Raw genomic sequence first — 21,090 nt, 5'->3', positions numbered from 1 at the left:
CTTTTTCTGTTTGCTTGTGTGTTTTCGGTATTTTTAGTATGTTTTGGAAACATTTCTTCTCAATGAGTGTTTGAAACGCAGCCGTCCCCTCCCCTCGCTCCCTGCGGGCGTCTCCCACGCCCAGACCTCGCGACCAGCGGGTGCCACTCCCAGCTACCGGGACGCGTGGAGGTCTCCCGAGGGCGCTGGGCTCCCCCTAACCCCAGCCCGTCCCGGGCCGCGAGCGCCTCCAGTCGGGGCACTTCTGGGGGACGAGAAAGGAACCCCCCGATCGGTCGGTCGGGAAACCTTTTCCCGCTGCCATTCCCCTGGGGACCGCAGCATCCCCGGGCTCCCCCGGAGCGCACGCGGGCGGCAAGGTCAGAGTTGAGCGGGGTGGGGGCGTCCACGCCCGGTCCCGGGGGACGGTCAGTCTCCAGGCCGGAGCCCCGGGGAAGGGGGAGCTGGTCGACGTCCCCGGGACGTGCAGACACCTGTGGCCTCTGGCGTGGCGGGCGGTCCCCGAGTCCTGGCGCCTCCTTAAAGCGGCGGCTCCGCCCCGCCCGCCCCCTTCCCTCGCCCGCGGCTCCACCCAACCGCCAGGTCCCAGCCGCCTGGACAGAGTGTCGTAGAGCCGCGAGCCTGCGAGGAGCACGCCGTCCGCCCAGCCCCCGCGCCGGGTCCCGCGTCCCCGCGTCCCAGATCCGCCGCCATGGCCAGCGAGGAGCTAGCGCGCAAGCTGCAGCGGCGACTGCAGCGCGAGGAGGCGGAGGAGGGCGGCCCCCAGCCCGCGCCCCGCGCCGCGGCGGCCCCGGAGCCGGAGCCCGAACCCGCCGCCCGCGCGCCCCTGGCCAGCGCCGACGCCGAGCTGAGCGCGAAGCTGAGCCGACGGCTGGACATCAACGAGGGCGCGGCGCGGCCCCGCCGCTGCAAGGTCTTCAACCCCTACACCGAGTTCCCGGAGTTCAGCCGCCGCCTCATCAAGGACCTGGAGAACATGTTCAAACTGTGAGCGCCCCGCGCAGCCCTGCGCCGTGCGCCCCCGAGGACCCTGCGCCCCGGACGCGGGAGGGAGGGAGGCGGGAGGTGGCGGCGCGTCCCGAGTCCCGGGCCCCGCATTGGTGGGACAGTGCGGGAGTTCTGGGGGTGCACTTAGCATTTAACCCGACGCCCCCGATCCTGCGCGCTCCCAGCCTATCCCGGCGCCGTGGGGGGACCGGCCGGGCTGGGACCCTGAGAGCCGGAGCCGGCGCCGCAGCTCTCCCGGACCGGGCTCAGAAGTTCCCCTGGGGCAGGCGAGTCCGAGTCCCAGGCTCGCGGGATCCCGACGGCCCCTCTCGCCCCCTCCGCCGGCTTGTTCCGAGATTTATCCCGAGTGCAACTTCTAGGAAACCGAGACGCGCCGCGCCTCACCTGCCAGCTTTAGCTCCCAAGGGAGAAATTAGCCCTGTTGTCCTTTTACCTTTTAAAACAAAAGAGGAAAGTTCTCCTTGGCTACTGCTCGGGTCTGATGTACCAACAGAGGCTGAGAACCGGGAGTTTGTTCAACTCGTAGCGAAAGATCAGAACGTTCCTGGAGCGAGCGCGTCCTTGCCTTCCGGGCAGGAGGCGCCCGTCCGAACCGGACATGGCAGCTGGCAGCCGGTCCCGGGGGGCTCATTCCTGTCCTGCTGTGTAAGCCCCAACCCCGGGCGACGGAGGCAGCCTGGGAGCTCCCTGGGCCTCAGTTTCCTCATCTGCAGAGTGGGGGCATTAATCGTCCCTGCCTTTTAAGGCCGTGAAGCGTTTTGCACACCGTAAGCTCCTAACCGAGCTATTAATATTATTTCCAGAATTGGGCCACGACCGGAAAAATGCCCGGGGGAGCGGAGGCCGCCGGCCAGGTCATGCTTGGGGCGTTTTAAAAAGCGCTTGGAATGTGTTTGTCCTCCGCGTGGAGGTTCTATTTAAAGGCGCTGTGGCCGGCACTGTGTGGACGGAGCCTCGGTCCCTTCCTGAGGCTGGGCTGTGGTCCAGCCCCAGCCCCGGCGAAGTGGTCGGCAGAGGCTGGCACCCCGAGCCGCCGCGCCTGCCTGGCCTCCCCGACGCCCCGATTTCGCCGTTCCAGGCGCTATTCTCCGGTCTTCCCACCTGGTGGGTCTAGTTGGGGCAATTAAGGAAGGCTGAGTTAGGGCAAAGGAATGCGCGCCACCAGGAGGGAGACGGTCAGTGGTTTGACAGAGCCTCTTTGATTGATTCGAGGTTGTGCCTTTCACGGGAAGACCGCTCAGCATGGCTACTCCCACTCCAGCAGTTGCCTCCAGTCGGGCTCAATTCAGGCAGGGCGTCTTGGGGACCTTTGTCGTCAGGTTGCTTTGTGGTGATTTGGGTTTCTTTTATTTTCTTATTTTTATTACTATTACTTTTTTCTGCAGAACAATCTTTGAAAGGATAAGTTTGCTAGTTGGCTGCTTAAGAATGATAAAGGGAGTCCACACAGCCAGAGGGTCTTGGGAGACCAAGCACGGTGGCATCGGTGAGGAAGCAGGTACCAGAATAGAGTCAAGCTAAAGGGATGGCCGTGTGTGGTGTGGGGTCCCAACAGAGCTGGCAGTGTGGCCTATGCGTGGTACTTCTTTCTCCAGAACTACTGCATCTGTCTGAATTCTAGGTTGGGTTTTCTGTCACTTTCAACCAAAATTGGCATAAACAAAAAGGAGATTAATTGGCTTGTAAACCTAGAAAGATTCTGGTGTCAGGTATGGCTGGATCTAGGAGCTCAGATAATGCCATCAGTGCTTAGCTTCTCTTTTTCTTAAGTCAGTTTCTTCTCTGTGCTGTCCCCATTCTCAGGTGGCTTATCCCTGGTGGTGGCAGTGTGGCCACAGCAGCTCCAGGAAGTCCAGTGGGAAAGAGTAACCACAGCAAAGGGCTTATTGTGTGCGTGTCTCTTTTTTTGTAGCTTTACTATTGTTTCGTATTGGCCCTGAACCAACTACTGTGGCAGGGGAATTCTTGGTCTCACTGGCCAGGCCTGAGCCACGTGCCCCCCTGCAGTGGGAGCGCAGCCCTGCCCCTAGCAGGGCACAGCAGAGGGGAAGAATGGCTTTCACAGGCACCTCTGGGGGCTCCTGCTGAGGAAAGAGGGACATGTCCTGGTGGCTGTGAATGACCTTCACAGCTCCATCCTGGACCCTGGCTGTGGTCCAGCTCGGGCCTGCTGCTTTGCTCACCTTGGCCGCGAGCATCCTGAGCTCCCATCAGCAGGCAGTGAGATCCAAGGCACAAGCTGTTGCAAAGAAAGCCTCCCGGGGATCATCCCCGTGTCCTAGAAGGCAGAGAGGCAAAGCTGCTACTCCTGTTAGAGTTAGCTGAGCAGCGGCTGGTGGCACCAGTGCGGCAGGGGAAACAGTGTCGCCTTTGGAGCCAGAGAGGCAGAGCGTCAGACAGGGCCCAGGACCTGTGACCTAGGGCAAGCTACATCATCCCACCGAGCCTTCGTTTTCTTGCTGGTGAAATGGGCGCACATCTCACCTTCTCACGAGGGCCAGGGGGCTGCTGCGGCTGCCAGGGGCCACTAGGGGATACTTCCTTCCTTACCCGACAGTAATTGAAAAGGCCCCCCTTAAACCTGGCGTCAAGACCTGATTATCCGGGGCCAGCCCCATGGCCCGTGGCCGAGTGGTTAAGTTCCCGCCCTCTGCTTCAGTGGCCCAGGGTTTCACCGGTTTGGATCCTGGGCACAGACATGGCACCACTCATCAGGCCATGCTGAGGCGGCGTCCCACATGCCACAAATAGAAGAACCTGCAAGTAGAATATACAACTATGTACTGGGGGGCTTTGCAGAGAAGAAGGAAAAAAAAAGGTTGGCAACAGATGTTAGCTCAGGTGCCAATCTTAAAAAAAAAAAAAAAAGACCCAATTATCCCTCATGAGTCTGGGGAGAGTGGGGACATAGCTTCCTCATTCTAGGGTCATTAGCAGGCAAGTTTCATAACCACTTGAGTCTTTTCATCTGTAAAATGAGGCCATAGTTCCTTTCTCAGGGTTTTGTGAGAACTGAGAGGAATGGGGGATAAGTTGGCATGTGACAGACCCGGTCCTTGGTGAAAACCATCCCTCGACTTTAGCTCCGGGCCCTGTGTCCCTGTCTGGACCTCCCCGCCCCCCTTTCAGGCTGCCCACGCCCTGTATAAAAACAGGGATTCCTTGGCCCCCACCCCCTGAGCTTCCACAGGCTCAGCATCCTCCAGCCGAGCCCATTGGTTTCCCCCTCAGGTGCTTCTGCCCAGTTTCCTCCACCTGGGAGGCAGCTAAAACTTCGCTGTCCCCACCCCACCAGAGTCAGGGGCTCCCGAGCCTGGGAGGTTTTGTCGCCTGGACACCTCTGACGCAGCTCTGGTTTTAGCCCTCATCCACCCTCGGTACCCGGCACGTGGCGGTGACTCCAGCTGATGGACAAACCCTCATTCTTATGAAGGGGCCCTGATGTGCGTGTGGTCACTAGGTCAGCCCAGCCCCTCTGCCACCCCCCGGGGTACCCCTCTTCCAGCCGCTATGAGTTCCTTCTGGGCGACCGTCTGGCTCTGGCTCTCTGCCCGAGCCCGTCAGCCTGGGGGGCTGCCTGCACCCTGCTGCCTGGCCCAGGCTGGGGCAGAATGTGGGCCCCCCTCCCACAAGAAGGCTGCTGTGGGGCTTGGCATTTGTGGATTTGCCACCTGTCCCGGGCTGGCAGTGCCGCCTGTCCTGTGGCTGGCCCTCCTCAGACTGCTGATGAGCTCGTTGGTCCCTGCTTAGCTCATGGCCCAGCCCAGATTCCCTGCCGGCTTTCTTTCATGCTTTCCTCTTCCTGCTGTCCTGCATGACTTTTTTTATTAACTGCATGACTTAGTAAAAGAGAAATGAAAAGCTGCGTCTGGGTAGGTGATCTTGAAAACCGAATTGCTGGCACCGTCCTCCCCACACCTACTCTGCACTGACCCTTATCTGCAGCTGCCTTGGCCACTGGCTGACGGCCCCTCAAGGAAACCCCTGTGGGGGCCTCCCGGGCTCCTATGCTGCCCGGAGGAGCCCCACATACGCTGACCCCTCCCTGAGTCTTCTCGCTGCCCTGTGAGTGTATCAGCTATGGCAGCACCCCGTCTAGCCAGCAGCTGGTCATTACCACACTTCTGCCCCAGTTGAAGCATGGTCTCTGCCTCCCTTTTTCTTTTTCCTTTGGTTTCTTTGCTTAAATAAATAAAAAACGAAAACATGTTAAAAATCCCAAAGAACATATAGTGCATCAACTTGTTTCCATTGAGTGACTTTCCACATTTTATCCCTTGCAGGAGCCGTGTCGTGAGCTGTTAACATGAACTTGGGAGCCACACTTCCTGGGTTCAGACTCTCACACTACCACAAGCTACCTGGAAGGTTACTTTGGTCAGGGTACAGAAAAGCCCTGTGCCTCAGTTTCCCCATCTGTCAAGTGGGGCCAGAATAGTACCTGCCTTGTGGGATTAAATCAATTAAGATATGTGAAGCAGTTAGTTCAGTGCTTGGCCCGTGGTGAGGGCCCAGTAGGTTTAAATCACGAACTTTCAGAGTGTCACATATCTGTAGTTTTGGTGGATGTGCTAATTTTGTGTCACCGTTTCGCGTTGAGTAATTCACAAACACTTTGCAATGTCTGGTTTATCCTTTGAAGTTGATTTCCCCTGCGGTTTGAGCTGTGGCATGGCAACCTGGCCACTTGGTGAGTAACTGATCCCCCTGGGGCTGCACCCTGCTTGGCGTGCGCCCCTGCCCGGGCTCTGTTGAACGGACTTGCTGGCCCCGGTGCCGGGTGAGTGGATGAGTGTCCTGGGGCTGCCGCAACAAAGTACCACAAACTGCGCAGCTTAAAACAACAGAAACTTCCTCTCTCACGGTTCTGGAGGCTGGAATCTGAAATCAAGGTGTCACAGGGCCGTGCTTGCCCGGAGGCTCTGGGAAGCATCCTTCCTTCCTCTCTCCTAGCTTCTGGTCGTCCCAGCAATCCTTGGCATCCTTGGCTTATAGACGCATCACCCTCCCCACGGCCTCCATAGTCCCATGGTGTTCTCCTTGTGTGTGTGTCTTCGTATGGCCTTCTTATAAGGACGCTAGTCATTGGATTTGGGGCCCACCCCAATCTAGTATGACTTCACCTTCATTTAATGTATTACATCTGCAAAGACCCTATTTCTGAATAAGGTCGCATTCTGAGGTTCTGGGTGGCTGTGAATTTTTGGGAGGACCCTATTCAACCCATCACTGTGAGTGAGCAGAGATGCCCAGCCCATGCGGCACGGTGAGGGTCCTCGTCACCTCCTGACAGTATGGGGACCGGGGGTGGGGGGGTGGAGGTGGGGGGAGTCCCCCCAGGAGGCCCTTAGGTTTAGGAACTTCGGAGACTTAAAGCAGAGCTGGCATGACTCCCGCCCCCAGGAGAAGGGGGCCAGTCATGCCAAAGCCCAATCGTAACTTGAAGGGAGTTGCCATCTGATGTCAAGAAACAAAACCAACAGAAAACCCCCTGCTTGTGCCAGGAGTGCACTTACTTTCAGCAAGAATTTCACCTTTAATCCGAGTCTCTGGATCCAGATTCTGATGTCGCCTCTGAGTTCATTCGGAACGTGACTTGACCCGTACAAAGTACACCCGTTCTTTCTTTTTTTTCGGAGCCTGAAGGATTTGTGCAGATACTGCAAAACGTGGTTTGCTCTTTCACATTTGATTTTCCTACTTAAAAGCATTTTGCTTCAGGATTTCTTACCTTTTCAAGTTAAAAAAAACAAAACCGGACCCTTCCCAGCCCGTGAGCCTGTGGGGTTCTGGGAGTGGGGTCACTTGTCTTTGTGTCCCCACTCCTAAATGGGGCGCGGTAGAAGAAAGAGAATTTTCTAATGAGTGTGGGAAGCCAGAGGTGTCATCAGCACTGCCAGAGAAAGTTCCCTCTCGGCTTCCAAGCATGTTACTGGATAGCCTGGGCCAAGAGAATCGTGGCCTGATTTTGAAGGAAAAGTGGGGAGGGCCCAGAAGAAACTGACTCTCCAGTGTGTGTCCAGGGCTGTAATCCGAGCTGGCCGAGCGGTCAAGGTTAGACAGGAAATTTTAATTACCCCGGCTTATCCAGGGGCCTGTTTCAAAGGGAGGTGATGAGGGCCGCCACTTAGAGGCCGGCCTCGAACGCAGCATCTTAATGTGCAGCTGTGATGTTTCTGCAGCACGCTAAAAGCTTGTGTTTCAATTCCCCAAAGAGAGGGTGGGAGAGGAGCGTTCGGCTCCGGGAAAGTTGGCCTTTTGTTAAGAATCTGAAATGACGATGTCACCCGATTCCCGCATCACCACTGAACCCCGAAAAGATGAGGTTGTCGTGGAGCTCTTCTTTCTCATCACCCCCTCCCCTCATTTCCTTGCCTCCTCCTTACACTCCTCTCTGAGGGAGGGAGAAAGGGGTGTAGAATTGGAGGGCCAGCAATTTGCCAAAGAGGCGAAATGAGCCATATTAATAAGGAGTTTGGGGGGTGGGGGCATGGGAGATGGGGGTGGTAGCGGTGAGGCACTCGCCCATTCTCATCCTGCTCTTTTGAGTGAACTGACTTCAAAGATGGGAAAGGCAGATGGGCATCAATGGAAGTTAAGTGCTTTTTCCTTACAGAAGGGCCAGAGCCTCTGACTCCGATAGTAGCTTCAGTCCACCTTGGTCCACCACAGATGTGAGAGCCCCTCGCCTGCCCTGGATTTTGCACGTCTGACTGTTCTGGGCGGAGGGTAGGGCAAGAGAAGCCAGGCTCATTTGAATCCCCGGGGGGCATTCAGCCAGAACCCTGGCTGACTTCTGTTTGGGGCCTTGGTCTCTGGCAGAAAGACTGTGACTTGGAACTATTTCTTAGACTAGTTTAAGCTAAGCACTGGTTGTTTTATTTGCCCAGCTTGTGTGATGAACGCGGTGTAGGAGCCGGAAGGCCTGCCCACAGTTCCTTTCTCTCTCTCTCTGAAGTCTCCTCCACTCTCGTCATTCCAGAGCCATCGCATTTTATGAGAACTTGAGTGATGGGAATTTGAAATTGAGTGATTAAATTTGAAAGTGAGTGACATTAAAATCTCACATTAAGCAAAAAATGTCCTTTTCCTTTTCTCCCTTGCAAGATTAGTTAACAAATGCCTGGTTCCAAAGCCATAAGATCCAAAGGACTCTAACTTAATTTATACTCTCCGCCCTGTGGTGCCCCCAGGTCTCGCTAGCGAATAGAAATACCTTCTTCCTTAAATTTGAGGGGGTCTGGTTTTCGCGGGGCTACACCATGTGTGGTTTCATGGCGTGCCTGGGCCAGTGGATCTCTAAAGATGTGTTGGATGAACCTATTTGGCCTGTGGACCCCAGGGTCTCTTTGCCACTCTCAACTCTGCCATTGTGATAGAAAGCAGCCACGGTTAATGTGTAAATGGCATGGCTGTGCCCCAGTAACAGTTGGTGAGCAGGATTTGGCCTGCAGGCTATAGTTGGCCAGCCCCAGCTAGGCGGTTATTTTGGAATCTTCTGAATCCTGAGCGCTGTGAATCTGTTGGTGGCCTTCCTCAACCCTTTCCTCACTTCTCGGCCTTTCCCCCGTCACTGGGCAGACCTCAGCTCCCAACGGGGAAAGAGACAGAGGCAGAAGCAGGCAGCAGAGTGAGGCTGGAGCTCCAGGACCCCAGAGTTTCTTTGGGAAGATCAGTGCTGAAGCGGGAGCAGCAAATGCATCTGCTCCTCCTGCCAATGAAGGGGGCTGGGCAGCTGGCACCCGCAGCAGGGGTCCCCAGGGAGACATTCTGCATCCTCTGAAGGGCTGCCTTGGTGTTACTTCCCCCGAGAGGTGGTCCCAGGTGTGTGTGAGCCAGACTGTGGTCAAGAAGGGCTTAAGAACTCCAGATGAAGAGGAAAAATGAAAGCTGACTTGGTGGCATGGGGACCTCAGCCTTGGGTGTCTGCCTCCTTGAGCCCCATGGTTGGAGCAGGGGGTCTTCACCTCAAATCCATGGACCCTCTGACATCAGGTATCCAGCTGCGAGCACACAGTTGCTGGGGAGACCTACCTTCTCAGGGGGGATTATGGCCCATTTTCCCAAAGTTGAGCCCCACTGGTTTGGAGGGAAAAAGATTAGAATCTCACAATTTAAAGAAAACTTAATTATTTTTCATTATGAAGGCATTACATTCTTTGCTTAAAATTTCTTGTAAAATTGTGAAGATATTTGCAACTTGGAGAGTGGAGTCCTATGTTGCTCTCTTCCCAGAGGATCATCACCAACGGGTCAGGTGCCTGTTCTTAAATACAAATGTTGAGACCGTATATGCCTTGTGACGTGTATTAGTTGAGACCTTTGGCTCAAGTGGTGGAAAACCCTGTCCCGAACTCGCTGATCCATAAAGAAATGCATTATCTCACCTAACAGGAGTCCAGAGGTCAAGGTGGCCCTTGGGCATGGTTGGCTGCTGCTGTCAGCAAGGACTCGGGTTCAGTCCTCCCCTGCACCCCACCAATCTTTGTGTCGGCTTCATCTGTGGGCTGGTACAAGATGGTGAGTTTCCCCACATCACATCTACTCTGGCATCTCATTGGCCAGCACTGGGTCATGGGCCCACCCAGCCACTGGCTGCCCGGAAGGAGGTGATGACCGTGATTGGACCATGATTGGGTGCCTTTCCCTGAGGGGCAAGTACTTGCCCAAAATGGGGGTTCTGTACGTGAGCAAGGGAGGGGTTGGCCCCAACAGTGTCCCTTTTTGGCCTCTTCCTGAGCAGTGTCCTGTGGCTCTCTTGTGTCCCTTTGTGCTTTGTGTACATGGGATGGACTTTTAGATGGTAAGCTTGGCTTCTGGAGACCAGATAGGGAGCAGCCCATCCACGGGGGCTCCCGAATGCCTAGAAGCAGAGGTCCTTCCTCTGGGACACTCACTTCCGCCATTTTAATTGAGAGCCCCTATGATGTCTCTCTTTGTCGTTGTAGATCCGTGGCAGCTGGGAGTGCTGTGTGTGTATTTTGGGTTGGGGGTGGGACATGCGTGTCTATGTCAACTGTCCCCTAGGCCAACTTTCAATAAATCCGCTGCTTTTGCCTCAAGTAGCCCTCCCATCTTACAGAGAGCCTGGCATTGCTGCAGCCCGCCACCCCGCCTCTGGGTTTGGAGGGCCCACCTGGCTTCCTTGGGCAGATTGACCAGTTACACCCCCGCCTGCTTTCTGACTTTCAGAACTGTTTGCTGGCACCCCTCCTTCTCCCTAGCCCCCCTCCCCAAACCTCCTTTATTCTCTTTCTCATCATGGGTCATGTGCCTCTAATTTCCTCTCCTTTCAGAAGAATCTCCAGATGGGGAGGCGGGGAGGAGTCACCCTGCATTGAGGGGTCTCCTTCCTTGTAGCGGCTGCCTGGGGTTCTGTTGCTAAGGGCCCCTCTCTCGGTCTGGAGGCCTTTGCACAAGTCCTGGTGGAAGTGGGCGGGGGAGTGTCAGGGAGTATCCGGGCCTGGTTTTATTTTCTTTCAGTCTCAGCCTAGCTGCCCCTGTGTTGCTGAATGAAAGTCAAATCTTTGGTTTTGGACGTGAGGTCTGGGGGGCCAGTGACAGCAGCAGCTCCTCGTGGCCAGTTACTGGAGCTGTGGGGACAGGGCAGGAGAGCAGTGGACTCCTTCCAGCTGTGCCGGGCTCTGATTCCAAAGTGGGGACCCCTACCTCTGCCGGGGGTGTGGCTGCCTGTAGTTGGCAGTACACCCTTAGCCCTCTGCCAGCCTGGATCAGGCGTGCAGGAAGTGGGAGCATCGTTCGGGACTTACAAACTGCCACGTGCCCACGCTGGCCCCTGCTCCCCATCCTGGTGGGAATGGCAGAGGGACCCGAGGGCTGCAGCTGATCCCAGCCCTGGGGTCAGACAGCTCTGGGGAACCCCCAGCCCGACCTGGCATGGCTCATTCAACACTGGTGGTGCCTGGGACGGCAGTCCCTGGCCATCGGCCCTCTACAGACAAGATCTGCCTGCTGACCGTCTCAGCTCTGTGCTGACGGGGACCTGGGGAGCACTGTTATGGACTCAGAGAGGTGCTGGCCCCAATCTTGCCCAGCTCTGCCCAGCTTGGCCTCGGTGACAGGGTCTCTGTCCCCTCCCTAAATGCCCCGTGCTCCCCCCACCCTGCCTACAAGGACCGACTTCATTGAGCTCTGGGCTCCCCTGACACCACCTAACAGCCACTTACAGAGCACCGGGGTGCAGACACTGCTCTTAGCGTTTTCACATCATAAACCTATGAGGTGGGTGCTGTTATCACCCCCCATTTTACAGATGAGGAAACTGAGGCACAGAGCTGGGTAACTTCCCAGCGTCACACATGGTATAAGTTGTGGAGCTGGGATTTGAACCTAGGTGGCCTGTGCTCTTGTCCCCTGTGCCAAAAGCCATTCTCATTAGTGTCGTTCCCACCTCCAGATCTCAGCCATCCTTGACACACCCCACTGCATGGCCAGGTGGGGCCATGGGTGGCACGGCCTCTGCAGGCTGCCTGACCTCCAGGCCTCGCTGGACTACCCGCCCCAGGCCTGGGGCACCTGGCCTCCCCCATCCATCCTACTTGTGGTGACTTCCTGCTGGAGCCCAGATCTCGTTACCTTGCTTTCTTCTTCAGAAGCCTTTGTGGGTTGGGGGCAACATACAATATTCAGTAGCTCCTTAGCACCCATGGGACAAATGCCAGACTCCTCATAATGACCCTCAAGGTCAGTCCCAACTGGGTGCTGCATTTTTCTCTCTCGCTGGTCCCCCTCAGCCTGGCCCTACTCCTGCTGGGATGATGGCCCCCCATAGCCCCTCTCTCATACCCCCGATTGCCAATTGATTGTACTTAGGTCTGTCCAATTATTGTCATTTCTTGTAGGTTCCCTCCCCACTCCAAGGGACGGTCTTTGTGGTTGAGTGTGGCTAACATCTTCCTCCAGTTCCCACGCCCATCCCGGTGTGGGCCCAGGACCGGGGTGCCGTGACCCCTGTAGAGGGTCTGGGCGCTGCCTCTGGAGCTGCACTGAGGCCCTAATTACTGCCCAGGGAAGCTTCGGCCCCCAGGGCTGTCTAGAGAATGGGAGGTTTGTGAGTTCCCTCCGGTAGTGCCGCTGACTACATGGCACACGGGCACACGGCTGTAAGTGAGATGTGGAAAAAAATAAGTGACCACCTTCTCAGGTTGTCCCCAAGATCGCGTGACCACTCGGTGTGCAGTCACAGCCTTAATTAGGTCACTCGGTGCCAGCCCATCTTCTTTCCACTGAGGGAGCTGCAGGTCCCTGGGCCCCCAGCCCGGCTGCGGGATTTAAGGTAGTGCCAGCCCAGAGGAGGAACACAGGAAAAGGACTGGCTGGCAGGGAAGCGGTGTGGGGAGATGGAGACTCAGGCCCAGAGGCTGGCAGCCGGGGTGCTCTTCCTTCCTGTTTGGAGGGATGGCCGAGTCCCCCACTGTCCGCTTCAGCTGGGCCTGTGGCCCCTGGCTTTCCCCAAGACCTGCGCCTCCCCCCGGCCATTTCCCCTGACTCCTGGACTTGGGGGCCCCTCCCTCAGGACTTTTATAGGACGTGTTGGGAGCCAAGGGGAGACACCCCATTTCTGCACCTTCCCAGCAGGGAACCGACCCTGCTCATTTCGACATCCCTGATGAAAAGAGCCCTTTCAGCCCCCCACCTCCCCATCAGGGATTGCTCAGGGCAGGTTTCCCACGGGAAGCCTGTCCTGTTACTCATTCTAGTTTTGGCTGATATCTCATTACTGACCTGTTATCTCGTTGTCGCTGGGATGTTCCTTTGGGGTGGACATGGGGGCTGGTTTGCTTGTTTCCACTCTGGGTGGCTGGCATCAGCAGGGGACAAAACCTCCTTGTGTATGGCAGCCAGTTTGTGAGCATGAGGCTGGGGGAGCTGGGTGCAGTGAGCCACTGTCCCTGTGGCCACTCTCCCTGCATACATTTGGGACAAAGAGGATTTCCCTGCTTGTCTTGAAGGCCCAGGTAGCGGCTACTGGGCTCTGCACCCCCTCTGCTGTCTTACAAGGTGCTGAGCACATAGTGGGTGCTCTGTGGCAATGAGGGGGCCCTTCAGCTCTGCCCTGCCTCTCTCCTTTCTTTATGAACTTCCAGACACCATGTATGGAAATACAGGGCGCTGTGGCTGGTGGGTGGGGGGGATCCAGCCTCCACTGGTCTCCTGTAGCCTGCAATGATGTTGGCCTCTTCCCAGAAAAGGAAGGCTATTTGCCAGAAGTGGGCCCCCACAGCACTGGCTGTGCACAGAACAGGTGACGCTGGCGCTCAGCTCACCTAGTGACGCCCTCACCTCACCATCGCCCTCCCTGCATCCCTCCATGGCTAGGACCATTGCGTGCTCCCCAAGTGGGCCCCTGTCTTAGTCTGCTCACTCATCCCCAGAAAAATCCATCCTGCACACCGAGCTGAGAGATTTTCCTGAAATGGCAATCTGCTGTCACTTCTCTGCTTCAAACTCTTTGGAGCTTGTCGTTGTGTCGCCCCTGCCCCGTTGCCCTTAGGAAGACACAACTTTCCCAGAATGCCTTGGGGGAGCTGGCCCCATGCCCCCTTCGGGGACATTCTGGCACCTCTGGACTAGACTGGTGACAGTGGCTCCCTCGGTGGCTCTGCACGTTTGCTCCAGTTAGTTCCTGGTCCTCTGTCCCAGCCGCCTCCCTCGGCTCCAGCTCTGCCCAAGTTCCGGCCTTATCACAGCTCACCTGTCTCTCTGGACCTCTGCCTGCCCACTGGGACCGGTCTTTGTGCTCTCCTCTGCTCTGGAGAGGCCCCAGGTAGACAGGAGCCAGGTGGTGAGTGAGCGAGTGAATGGCTCTCAGGGAGAGCTGGGAGCTCACTGACAAGCTGGCCGGGAGCATCCTGATTGGAAATCAGACTCTGGGCTCAAGCTTTTGTACTTAACTCCCCGGAGTCCCTGGGCCCTGCCTCAGAGCCTCCTTGGTCTTACTTTCCAAGCAATTGTAACACTCTTCAGGATCTGGTTTCCCAGCCTGCAGCAAATCGGAAGGAAGGCAGGCAGGAAGGAGGAGCAGTTGATTTGTCAGCTAGAGAGGACCTGCACAAAGGCTGGGAAACCAGAAACCCAGAGAACAGGCAGGAAGGGAAGCACGGAGGAGGGAACGACAGTCCCATGGCCTCGGGGAAGTCCTGACCCTCACCTGGACAGGCACAATTAGGGACACCCGCAGGGAGAACCCGAGGGCCCTGGGAAAGGCCACCTGCTTTGGGGAAAGTCTGGCACAGTGCCCGTCTCCAACTTGAAAGTGCCTGGGCCCGAGAGATCTTGTGAAAATGCAGGCTCTGATTCAGCAGCTCTGGGGAGGGACCTGAGATTCTGCTTTTCCATCAGTCCTGGGTGACCATGAGGCTGCTGGTGCAGGGACCACACTTTGAGTAGCCAGCGCCTGCCTGTTTGAAAAGGTGGGGCATGATTTCCAGACAAAGCCCCTCTATGTAAAGAGAAGCAGGGGCGTTCCGAGGTCCTGCTGGTCTCTGAGGCACAGGCGAGCCCCCCAAACACTAAGGCATTTTCTGGGGCACTGCCATCCTCCTGAGAAGCTCCCTCTGAGGGATCCCTGGGGGGTTTCTGATGGCCGGGCCTCAGGCAGACAAAGGCTGGCCGGCTTCTTTCTTCCTTAATGGCAAGATTATTCTGGCGAAGTGAAAACCAAGAAAACCCAGGGGCCCTGCCCTGTGGAAGCTGAGAGAGCAAGTGAGACAGGGAACAAGGAGGTGCTCAGCACCGGGTGGACACTGGAACCCGGCCCCTGCTGCCTTGCTGCTGTCCCATGGGTGGGGTGAGGGGGACGGTGGGCCCCTTTCCCCAGGCCGGGGGCTTTCCCAGGTCACAGGCACGCACAGCTGTGGGCCCATAACGGGGGATCACAGACCATCTCACCCCAGCCCACCCCACTGCGCAGTGAGGGCCCCCGTCAGGAAAGTGTGGGGGGAACTGAGCCCGTGGAAGGCAGACCTGATCCTCTTCTGGGCACCGGCTTCCTGGAGACTCAGCGAGAGGGAATTTTATTCGGCAGCCTGTGGATCTGGGCTTTCCCCAGAATACTGCAGATGGTGAGCTGTTTGAGGCCCCACTGGGCGTGGGCGGCTCCCCAGAGCAGAATCCCTGGGGGCTGTCGGCCTCCTCTCCACTGCTGCAGACAGGTACTGCCTTTAAAAATAGCTCCTCTCCTTGATTGCTGGTGGGGCCAGGGCTGGGGCTGGCGTGTTGTCCCCTTCGGCTCCTCTACCACCGGCAGGCACAGCCTCTCTGTCCTGTTAGACTCTGTCCGTCTGCAGGGGGACCACCGGCCCAAGTCTCCCCCAAGGGAGGGCAGGCTGGGCTTGAACCCGCTGTGTCTGCAGGGCATCCCAGTGCTGATGAGACTGGAGTCTCCCTCCTGGGGAGTACAAAGAGGAAAGGGGCTGAGGACGTCTTAGAACAGAAACATGGGCAAAGGCCACCAGTCCAGAGGACTAGAAGGAGGGCCCAGGAACAAATAAGGGTGTGAGGTCTTGGGCTTATGGGTGGTTTTTCTTTAATAGCCTGGGTTGCCTGTAATAAGAAAACTCTGGGTTAAAATTTAAATTATAGAAAAGAACTGGTATAAGGAGCTCAGATGGTGGTGGGGGGAGCCAAGGGCTTAAGGGAGCCCCAGTAAGCCTGCAAGCATTTGAAAGATGTAAACTGTGGGAAGGAAAGGGAAATGTCTTAAATGTTTGAATAGGGGAGGCGGAATGCGGTTGAGGCCGGGCTTGTAGCGAGAAAGAGAGCCCCAGATGGGTCCAGGACTGGGGCCCTGTGGGGCCTCACTGGGCTGGGGCCTCCCTCTCTCCCCAGGCCTCCCCATTGTGGGTTCTCCTGGGGCCTGCTGGCACACCCCCAGCCCGGGAAGGGCCATCTGTGCCAAGGAGGTGCTGGCGGGTGGCCCTGCCAGCTGGCCATGCAGGTGGGCTTGACCTGGGCAGGCTATTCTAGGTGTTGTTTCCTCTCCTCGAGCGTGGATCCTAGATTTTGAGGGATGTGATTGCATTTTCATTGGGGGGGTGGGGGGAACAATGACAAAAAGGAGTTTTCCAGAATGAAGGAAACAAGTAATCTGCATTCGCCTTGCCCAGAGGCCCAAAAGTTTGGAGTAAACGTCACCCGTTTGCAGACGGCCTTGTCTAAAGGGGTCTTCCCGCTATAGGTGCTTGAAGAGAGGTGCTCTGAGCAGGGGAAGGGTGTGTTGCCCCCTGGGCCAACCTCTGCCCAGGGCCCTCACCCTCAGCTTCCTGCAGCTGCACCCACCCTGGGATTCTGGAATGGTGTAGTCCTACAACCTCCAGAAAAGCTTTTATCTTTTTAATTCCTTACTTCCTCAGGAACCATCTCTCTGCCTCAGCTTTTGCTAATTTGTCTCTGTTAACTGCCACTGGAGGGCCAGCCTTGGCATTCTGTACGGTCTGACCTGATATCTGGTCTTCTTTCCCCAAAACCTACCTCTGGTGGTGTGGTGCCCAGCCCCAGGGTCAGGCTTCAGGCTTGGGCATCAGGCTGGGGTCTGCCTGGCTAACCTCCCCGGGGCCTAGTGACCTTGGGCTGGTTGACCTCCGTCAGCCTAACAGTGCTATATCCTGAGAGTGTTGGAGAGTTACATCAGATGAAATCTATTTGAAGGGCGTGGCTGGTGAGACTGTCTCTCCACATGTTTGTAAGATGGCAACATGGGTATTCTCTTGGTCAAAAATTAATGACTTTGTGTATGTGGGCAGTCTGCGGCGTGATGCTCTGAGACCGAATCAGAATCCACATACATTCGGGACTCAGCAACGTGGCTCCTTTCGTTTCTGCATAGTCTTCAGATCTAAATTGTCAAAAGTGTAATCTCACAGTTACAACTGTGGTCTGTTGGTTGGGACACCGAGTATGCACTCTGCCCCCTGCCCCCACTGAGTTGAGGGGCTCATAGTGTAGACTGAGTTAACGATCATCCTTGCCTTCCCTGCTCCCATGTAAAGCCAAGCGCCTGCTCGGAAGTCCCAGGTTAGTGCTGATCCAAAGGAGTTGGTTTCGCCGGGACTTCAGCTTTCACCATCTCTCCAGCGGGGTGACTAATGACCACTTCACAGCACTGCTGAATTAAACGAGGTGACTTCGCACAGCGTCCGGCCCTCAGCAAGCTCTCAACAAACAGTAAGCCCAGGTGGCTCCTATTAATTCTTCACAGGCCTGTTGTAAAGATGAAAAGGATTGGTACATGAGACAATGCGTTGGGAACTGCAGAGCAGACCGGTTTTAGTCATTAGGCGCTTTGAATCCCATTGTGTGCACTGCACATGTGGTCATAGGATGCTTTGAGAGGAGCAGATAAAACAGGAAGATGATGAAGGGGACCTGGGAGGTTTTTCCTGCCTGTCTTGCAAATCCAGGCCCTGGAGGAAAGGACTGTGGACAAACCTCACAGACGGTGACTTTGAAGAGGGGAGGATGCGCTTCTGGGTTGTAAATCCCCGCTCCACAGGGAGGGGTGAGGGTGCTGCTAATGTGGTCACTTTATAGTCCCCCCAGGACTTGGATGTGGCACTTGGCCAGTGCGTCAAGGCAGGAACAAAGGGAAGCAGTCCTTACCGAGTCCTTGGGAGTGAAGGCGGTGGCAGCTCCTGACCTCCTTCCCTGCCCCGCTCTGCCTTGGAGATGGCCCCTCCACGTCTGCACGCTGGCTTTATTCCTGTGCCAAGCTGGTGGCTCTCGGCAGGACATGAACAGGGCTTGCACTGGGCTCAGCTTTGTCCCTGTCCTCTCTCTGGGATTCCCGCACTGCGGCTGGGGGCTCCTGCTTCCACGTACGTGCTCACCAAGGGGGTCGAACCAAGTTTCCCTGCCCATTTAAAGAAATTGGAATTCCTTTACCTGTCACCCAGACTGTGTGGAGGCCTTTTCAGACACATTTGTCCCTTTTATTAGGTCTGGAGAATGTTTCAGGCTGGAAGGCCTAACGGAAAGGGTTTCCAGACCTTCTTGACTCTCTCGATCAGAACCCCAGAAGAGAAATACGAGGATAACTCCTCCGAGCCCCTCCCTTGTTTCTGAAGGAAAGCTCCTCCCTGTGCAGGACCCCATGTGCCCATGTGGACAGCCCCTTGGGGCTGGGGAGGCTGTGCTGACCCTAGGTTAGGTGAGTGGGGCTCCCGGGTCTTTCCTTCCCCCACAAATTCCTGCCTTCTTTCTTGACCTTTTCTGACCTCCTCCATCCTTGTCCCAGTTTGTGTCCTGTTCCTGGGGCTCTCCCCTCTCTTTGCACCCAAGCTTTTCAGCTGCTGCCTTCCTCCCTCCACTTTCTCTCCTTTCTCTGCATTCAGACCCTAACACTCTGCTTCTGCCCCGACTGAGTCGCATCTTGAGTGCACCATCCTTCATGGCTTCAGTCTTCTCTTCTGCAACCAACGTTGGAACATGCACTGTGCACTGAGCAGGGGGCAGAGGACATTTACTCAAAATCTCGGCATGGAGGGGACCGTTGTGGTTGTTTAGCTGGCTGTCCTTCTGACATTGACTTCCCCTGGGAAGTGTTTCCCAAAGTGTTTTCCTTGGAACACTAGATTGCCAATTTGTGCCTTCGCCACTGGAAAATCCCCAAACGCAGAGGATTATGTGGTCAGAGGAGTCTCTGTGCTCTGTTTCCCTCTCATAAGTTTCAGACACATGACCATATGGAAGGTTCTGGAAAGTTCCACACTAAAGAAGCCTGTTTGCCTTGACTAGGACTCCCTGTAACAGAGACCATCCCCCTACCCTGTTTGTAAGAGCTCTCCTTACCTCAGGTCTCCTGCTAGTCAGCTGTTTTTGCCGGAAACCTCTTCCTTGTGTTGGCTACAGCCCATCTCTGTCCTGTCCACGCACAGAGCCCAGTTTTGGATGTTCTTTGGGAATGTTGCTGGGAAGTTTAAATGCATAATCTCAAGATAGCTCTCTGCTTCCCAGAGCCGAATGCTCCCAGTTCCTTCTACTCCCATTTTTGCGTGGGGTCTTAAGTCCATTCACTCTTGGGTGCCCCCCACTGACTAGGCCCATGTCCCCCAAAGTATGGAGTTGACCTGGAGTGGAGCAGACTGTCATAGGGTGGGGAGGACTGTGACTCCCTTCGTTCAGGACTTGAGACTTCATTCTTGCCGCCATGATTTCACCCCCTGGGTTTTTGGCAGCACCCTGAACTCACTATAGTACCTCCCCTCTTATCTGCGATTTTGCTTTCTGTGGTTTCAGTTATCTGTGGTCAACCACGGTCCGAAAATATTAAATAGAAAATTCCAGAAATAAACAATTCATAGGTTTTCAATTGTGCGCCGTTCTGAGTAGCGTGATGAAATCTCTTGCTGTCCCTCCCTGGACGTGAATCATCCCTTTGTCCAGCAGATCCACGCTCTATCCGCTACCTGCCCGCTAGTCACTTAGTAGCCGTCTCGGTTATCAGATCTGCTTTAGCAGTATTGCAGTGCTTGTGTTCAAGTAACTCTTATTTTCCTTAATGATGGCCCCAAAGTGCGAGAGTAATGATGCTGGCAATTCGGATATGCCACAGAGAAGCTTAAAATGCTTCCTTTAAGTGAAAAGGCGAAAGTTTTCCTCTTAAGGAAAGAAAATAAATTGTATGCTGAGGTTGCTAAGATTAGGGTAACTTTTATTACAGGACAGGCATACCTCAGAGATATTGTGGGTTCAGTTCCAGACCGTCACAGCAAAGCAAATAACAGTAAAGCGAGTCACACAAATATTCTGGTTTCCCAGTGCATATAAAAGTTAGGTCTATACTATAGTCTGTTAAGTGTGCAATAGCATTATGTCTAAAAAACAATGTACACGCCTTAATTAAAAAATATTGTATTACTGAAAAATGCTAACCATCATCTGAGCCTCTAGCAAGTCATGGTCTTTTTGCTGGTGGAGGGTCTTGTAAAAAATGCAGTGTATGCGAAGTGCCATAAAATGAGGTATGCCTGTATAGTGTTACAATTGTTCTATTTTATTATTAGTTATTGTTGTTAATCTCTTTCTGTGCATAATTTATAAATTAAAACTTATCATAGGTATGTACGTATAGGAAAAAACATAGTATCTATAGGATTTGATACTATCCGTGGTTTCAGGCGTCCACTGGGGTCTTGGAACATCTCTCCAGTGGATAAGGGGAGAGAGACTGCTGGATTGCAGATCTCCAGATGTCATTGCACCTGCCGCTATGCTCTGGTTCCCTCAAAGCCTGGACTTGCAAAGTCAGTTTGGGTGACTTAGTTTCAGGATCTTGCCTTTTTGGTTTTGAATTGTGGTGAGATACATATAACGTGAGATTTACCATTTTACCCATTTTTAAGTGTACAGTTCAGTGACATCAAGTCCGTTCACATTGGTGTGCAGCCACCACCGCGATCCAGCTCCATAGCTGTTTTCATCTTGTAAAACTGAAACTCTAAGAATAACAATTAAATAATAACTCCCCGTTCCCCTCTTCCCCCAGCCCGTGGCCACTGCCATTCTGCTTTCTGCCTCCATGAATCTGACTATTCTGCATCCCTCGTGAAGTGGGATGACACAGTATTTGTCCTTTTGTGTCTGCCTTCTTTCACTTAGCAGAATGTCTTCAAGGTTTGTCCATGTTGTAGCATGTGTCAGAATTTCCTCCCTTTTTAAGGCTGAATAATGTTCCACTGTAAGTATATACCACATTTACTTATCTATTCATCCATCAATAGGCACTTGGGTTGTTTCCATCTTTAGCCATTGTGAATAATGCTGCTATGAATACTGTGTACAAAGAAATATGTGTTCGAGTCCCTGCTTTCAGTCCCTTTGGGTGTCTACCCAGAAGAGGAATTGCTGGATCATATGGAAATTCTATATTTAGCACCTTGCATTCTTCCTTGCTATATTTTATCCCTGGACGTCATACCAGCTGGCTGAGAACTTTTGGGCCAAGATTCTGCTCCAACTTTTTGTCACCAGCAAAGCTGATAGTTGGCCCCTTTCTAGGTGGCCCTATAACTAACAGCCAATTCGCCTAATTGTATGGGCATCTGTACCTGTTTATCTTTCCCC

At 54.8% G+C, this 21,090-nt stretch overlaps 1 protein-coding gene across 1 annotated transcript in view; it reads left to right on the top strand.

Annotated features, from left to right (window-relative positions):
- Positions 1 to 436: 436 nt before the first annotated feature.
- The window catches only part of EFHD1 (EF-hand domain family member D1), a 38,548-nt gene continuing 17,894 nt past the window's right edge, over positions 437 to 21,090 (top strand). The window contains exon 1 of the mRNA XM_044751443.2: positions 437 to 987. Coding sequence (XP_044607378.1) covers positions 692 to 987 — 296 coding nt within the window. The 5' untranslated portion in view covers positions 437 to 691. The remainder of the gene's footprint in view (positions 988 to 21,090) is intronic.

Source organism: Equus asinus, chromosome 19 (genome assembly GCF_041296235.1).
Source record: "Equus asinus isolate D_3611 breed Donkey chromosome 19, EquAss-T2T_v2, whole genome shotgun sequence".
Taxonomy (NCBI): Eukaryota; Metazoa; Chordata; class Mammalia; order Perissodactyla; family Equidae; genus Equus; species Equus asinus.
Note: the sequence above shows the minus strand (reverse complement) of the source record. Positions and strands in the feature narration are given on the sequence as shown.